General features: G+C 36.0%; 1 protein-coding gene across 1 annotated transcript; it reads left to right on the top strand.

The window, feature by feature from the left end:
- The first annotated feature begins 1,706 nt into the window (after positions 1–1,706).
- Positions 1,707–4,189, top strand: LOC107789058 (pectinesterase 4-like). Its single transcript, XM_016610827.2, has 2 exons — positions 1,707–2,859; positions 3,291–4,189. The coding sequence occupies exons 1-2, from the start codon at positions 1,872–1,874 to the stop codon at positions 3,992–3,994; spliced, it is 1,692 nt and encodes a 563-aa protein (XP_016466313.1). The 5' UTR covers positions 1,707–1,871; the 3' UTR covers positions 3,995–4,189.
- The last annotated feature ends 1,525 nt before the right edge of the window (positions 4,190–5,714 follow it).

Raw genomic sequence — 5,714 nt, 5'->3', positions numbered from 1 at the left:
TCGGTTTTTTAATTAAAATAAATAAAAATTAATATTAAAAAAACCGACCAAATTTGGTCGGTTAATTTGGCGGGTCATTTAAAAAAACCGACCAACTTTGGTCGGTAATTTTACTTTTTAATAAAACCGACCAACTTTGGTCGGTTATTTTCGTGCGAAAATACAATTAAAGAGTATAAATCAAATAAAAGACAGTCTTAAAACAAAATGTACCAATGGTCTAGTGGTAGAATAGTATCCTGCCACAGTATAGACCCCGGTTCGATTCCCAGATGGTAAATTTTTTTATTACATAATTAAAATACTGACCAACTTTGGTCGGAAAAAACCGACCAACTTTGGTCGGTTTTTTTTTTTTGCAATATTTTTTTTTTGAATTTAATTGACCGACCAAAGTTAGTCGGTAATTTCCGACCAACTTTGGTCGGTATTCCTTTCCGACCACAAAAATACCGTCCACAGGTAAATGGTCGCGTTTTGGTCGGTTTTTGGCCATTACCGACCAACGTTGGTCGGTTTTTTTGATCGGTTTTTACCGGATTTCTAGTAGTGCCATCAAAAGCCTTTTCTTCCTCCGATATGGGACAATGTCCCTTTGCCAGGGAAAACTCAAATATTTCATTTTTCTTCCATTTCTCATTCACCCTTTTTAAGTTACACAAGCTTAAAATCCCAATGGTGTGCTTCAGCGAATGAGGGTTGTGATAATATAGGGGAGCAAATGGACGTAGAAACGCACCTAAAATGCAACAGAGACTTGACTAAAACGACACTTATGAGCATATCAAAGACAATCTCGAGGGGAATACATGAATTACTACCAGCAACATTCTTGATTCTTCTTCATGTATAATTTGGTTGTTGCAATATGATAATATTTTTCTAATTTTGTTTGAGGAAATTGAGCGCAGAGAATATACAAAAAAAAAAAAAAAAAAAAAATTTAAGGTGCCTTTTGTTCGCACTGTTGTTATTGCCTTATTGGTAAGGGCATTTTGGTTAATTTAAATTGAAAACGATTAAGATTAAATATTTCTTTTTTCCTTAATTTGATCCTTAACAATGTTTTTCAGAGTATAAGGTAAACTGTTACTCTGTGCATGCAAGGGTAATTATTTCCCTTCTCCCCTATAATTCAATTTTCTCCCTATCTTATAAAATTATAATCAATACATACCTATTCTCCTCTAAGTATTTTCCTTGTCCCCTCTAATTAGAGTTCTCCATCTTTAGCCACAAGTATCAGGTTCGAGCACTAAAAATGATTTTTTTTTAGTAGATAGTTCTTTACATTTTAATGAACCTTACAAATCACGTATCTGGATTAGTTGATTTGTACAGCTATTTGGACAAAAATCAAAACCAACAACAAGACCATCTCACCACTACATTAATGTAATAAGAGCCTATACAAATAAAAAATAAGGTTACCGTGATTTTTGAAGTCTTTCATATTTAAGTAAACAATCAAATTCTAGAGCCATTAAATTTTACATGTAATCAAACTAACGTCAAACAACACACACATTCATTATTGGCCACAACCACATTAGAGGTATATCTTAAGTTATGCCTCAAACATCTCTAGCTCAATCGTCGACTTGAGATGCAAAATTAAAGTCAACAACAATGTTTAACCCTCTCTCCCCTTAGCACTATAAAAACCTCCTTATAACATGTTAATTCATTCATCTATATCCTCTCTTTGGTTCCAGTGTTATATTTATAAACACCAACGAGAGGAGTAACCTTGTGATTTCACTATCATCTTTAGCTTTCCCTTTTTCCTTTAAGAAATTTATCGGAAAAGGGGCCAAAAAAACAAACTTCAGATTTCCAAACAAAAAAAAAGAAGAAAGAAGTAAGCAAAGATGGTAGGGAAAATAGTGGTTTCATTGGTATCTTTGATTCTTTTAGTAGGTGTAATTGTAGGAGTTGTAGTTGTTGTACACAAAAATGGAGATAACGATGATGATAAAAGCACCAAAGTTCAAATGAAAAAAGTTGATGAATTTTGTCAACCTACATCATTTAAGGATGCATGTGTACAAAGTCTTGATAAAGTTGCATCTAACGATTCTGCTACAATTAAAGACTATATTATGGCTGCTTTTGAATACACCGTACAAGAGATCAAGAAATCTTTACATGAAACTGGAAAAACTAATGTTAATAAGGAAAATGATCCTTATAATCACATGGCAATAGAAGATTGCAAAGTACTATTGGAAGATGCAATTGAAGAACTCGAATCCACACTTAAAGTGGTTAACGAGAACCAAATGAAGTCCCTGAATGACAAAGTCTACGATATTCTGAATTACGTCAGTGCTGTCTACTCTTATCAGAGCGAGTGTATAGATTCCATTAACAAGCCTGAGTACAAATCCGCCATTGAAAAATACCTCGTCAACTCCACACAATTGACTAACAATGCCATTGACATTGTAGCTAAGATTTCATCTGCTCTCCAAGCCTCGGACTTTCAAATTCCTGATGGTCTTTTAAACCGAAAACTTCTTGAATCAAATTACCAAATTGGTCATGACAATTACCCTACGTGGTTTCCTGTTGCTGACCGTAAGCTTTTGGCTAGCACCCCGACTCCTCATGCAATAGTTGCAAAAGATGGAAGTGGAAAATTTAAAACAGTTTCTGATGCTATTAAAGCATACCCTCAAAAACATCAAGGAAAATACATAGTATATGTCAAAGCTGGTGTTTATAACGAACAGGTCCTTGTTGATAAGACGCAACCGAACGTGTTTATCTATGGAGATGGCGCGGGGAAAACAATCATAACTTCAGACAAAAATGTCGGAATCTTGAAATACACCACCATGAATTCTGCTACATTCGGTAAGTATGCTCTCTCGCTTCAATTTATATGACGTATTTGACTGTACATGAAACTTAAGGAAGAAAGAATATTTTTGAAATCTGTATTTCTTAAACATGACATGACATTTATGTGTCTATAAATGCATATCATATAAAGTTAAGTTGTTCTCAAATATAAAAAAAACAGCATTCTTTTTTTACTGACTAATAAAAATAGTACGTAACACGAAAAAATGGAACAAAGGGAATACTATAATATTGGAAACCATCCATGCATGGATACAATTATGCATATGGAATACGTTATATATATACACCGGAGAATGCAAAGGTTTTTACATCATTGGTGTTGTTTAACCTATGATATCACGTTAATTAGTTAGTACTTTTCCTTATTAATGCATGTACTTTAATTATAAGTGATCTGATTGTACAAATATCTTTTGCAGGTGTTAACGCACCAGGGTTTGTTGCCAAAGGAATTACATTCCGAAACACAGCTGGTCCAAAAGGACAACAAGCCGTGGCACTCAGAATACAAGGTGATCAATCTGCAGTTTTCGACTGCAACATTGAAGGCTACCAAGACACCTTATACTATCAAAACAAACGTCAATTCTATCGCAATTGTGTCATATCAGGCACGATCGATTTCATCTTTGGTAGAGGGACGGCTGTAATCCAAGATTCCACCATCATTTTGAGAAAGCCAGGGGAAGGCCAAAAATGGAACACAATCACAGCAGACGGTAGAGAAGTGCAGTCACAACCAACAGGAGTGGCATTGCAAAATTGCAAAATCGTCGCAGAAAAAGAACTCATCGGTGATAAAATCGTCGAGAATTTCTTAGGACGTCCATGGAAGGCGTTATCGACAAATGTAGTAATGGAGAGTGAAATTGGTAGTTTTATTAAACCAGAAGGATGGATGATATGGGATAAAGAACATTACCATGAGACATGTGAATGTTATGAATATGCTAACAAAGGACCTGGTGCTGCTACTAATGCAAGGAACAAAGTTTTCAAGAAATTTAAGGTACTAAACCAACAACAAGCAACTAAATATACTGCTGGTGCTGTTTGGTTTCAAGGAAAAGAATGGTTGCCTGCTACTGGTGCACCTTTTTACCTTGGTCTAGGTGGAAAATAATTAGTAAAAGAATTTTAGTTCTAACATCTTCCTACTACACCTACTAATTAATTTTCAATCTATGTGTATATATGCATATGATTCATTTTGATTGGAGAAGAATCTTTAAATGTTTTTGGACAAATATTTCATTTTTTTGTGAATGTAATGCATATAAAGACATTAAATTAAATGTGATTTTGTTGTTCTCCTCCATCTAGTAATCTTCTTGGCAAGCCAGGGTCTTGAGAATCTCATAGGATTTTTCTCTTATGACAAGGAATAGTGAGAATAAGAACAAGATTTGTAAATTAATTGTATTCATTGCCAACTTGAAGTGATCAGAATAACTTAGAAAAATAACTATGATATAACTTTTCCTAAAAGACGGTCCCGTCTGTCACCGAAAAGAATAATGCTCATAAAAATGCAATAAATACTCTTCGCGCGATAGCATTTAATGGAGAATATTCCACAACATTAATAGCATTGCTCATTACAAGGAATTTGGCATTTATGCTCACCATTACATCTTCATCAATGACCCTCATAATTGACATTAAAGAAGGGCACGATCCTAGGACCTCCTTTTCTAGACATAGCTACAAATAGTGAGCTCTGTTATCATTGTAAGGACACAAATTTTCTGGCAAACTAATACTACAATCTACTCAAAGCTATAATCAATTTTACCTTCTTATTTTCTGTTCTTGTTCTTATTATTGTTGCGCCCGGAGGCTTCACTACCAGAGTCTTTATTTCTGTCATTTCGTCTTCCTATCAAGGCTAGGTGTTATATATTTATTCAATTATCTTGTTATTTCAGGATAGAATTAATTCACTTGTCTAGAAATCACGTATAAATTCAACTGTACCATTTTATGGGTAAACAGTTCGGCGCCCACCGTGGGGCCTAAGACAGTCGTGCAATTAAATTGATCCTTGATTTTTTTACTAACGTGTTTTGATTATTTTGTCTTAGAAAAAATCATAAGAAATAGCAGATAACAGTGTTAACAACATGCACAATCCCGAGGCTAGAGGGGATCAACCTCATTTTGAGGACTCAATCAGTAACACCCACAACGAGGGAAATGACGCCACGCCGGTGCATGACAGGAAATATCCTTGACATGTTTGGGAGACAACTGCCGATTATGCTGAGGAGGAACATGTCGTTGACGCGGTAAGGGTCCTACAAGAACAACATGCGATCATTCTAGGCCACCTCACGCGATAGGATAAGGTTTTGACGGAGTTGAAGCAGGTGCTGTTGGGGGCTTCGAATAATGCGAATAGACGAGATCCAGTTCCTCCGCTCACGCGAATCAAATAATGCAGAGGGTCGACAACAACAACCCGAGGGGGAAGTTGGCTCTGAATGGGCTGGGGGAGCGGATCCGGCCTCAATAATGATCCTTTCAAAAATGAACTCTTACGGTTTATGAGGAAAGTGAACGTCTGCATGGACCAAATTCCGAGTGCACCACCGGCGATGAAAGGTCCAGACTCAAAAAAGTATTCTCAATTGCCATTCAAGCCAAGCGTGGCACCAGAATTAATCCCGAAGCGGTTTAAAATGCCTGATATGCCAAAGTATGACCGAATTTCAGACTCTCAGGAGCATATTACCACCTATAAAAAGGCGGTGAAGGAAAATGATTTAACTCCTCACGAAATTGAATCTGTTTTACTGAAGAAATTTTGAGAGACTCTTACGAGGAGAGCCTTGATGTGGTAT

This window comes from Nicotiana tabacum, chromosome 24, assembly GCF_000715075.1.
Source record: "Nicotiana tabacum cultivar K326 chromosome 24, ASM71507v2, whole genome shotgun sequence".
Taxonomy (NCBI): Eukaryota; Viridiplantae; Streptophyta; class Magnoliopsida; order Solanales; family Solanaceae; genus Nicotiana; species Nicotiana tabacum.
Note: the sequence above shows the minus strand (reverse complement) of the source record. Positions and strands in the feature narration are given on the sequence as shown.

Excerpts from the sequence above, each read along its gene's own strand:
- LOC107789058 (XM_016610827.2), top strand. The coding sequence starts at position 1,872 with ATGGTAGGGAAAATAGTGGTTTCATTGGTATCTTTGATTCTTTTAGTA. Across the intron at positions 2,860-3,290 it reads CATGAATTCTGCTACATTCG|GTGTTAACGCACCAGGGTTT; the intron begins GTAAGTATGCTC and ends TATCTTTTGCAG.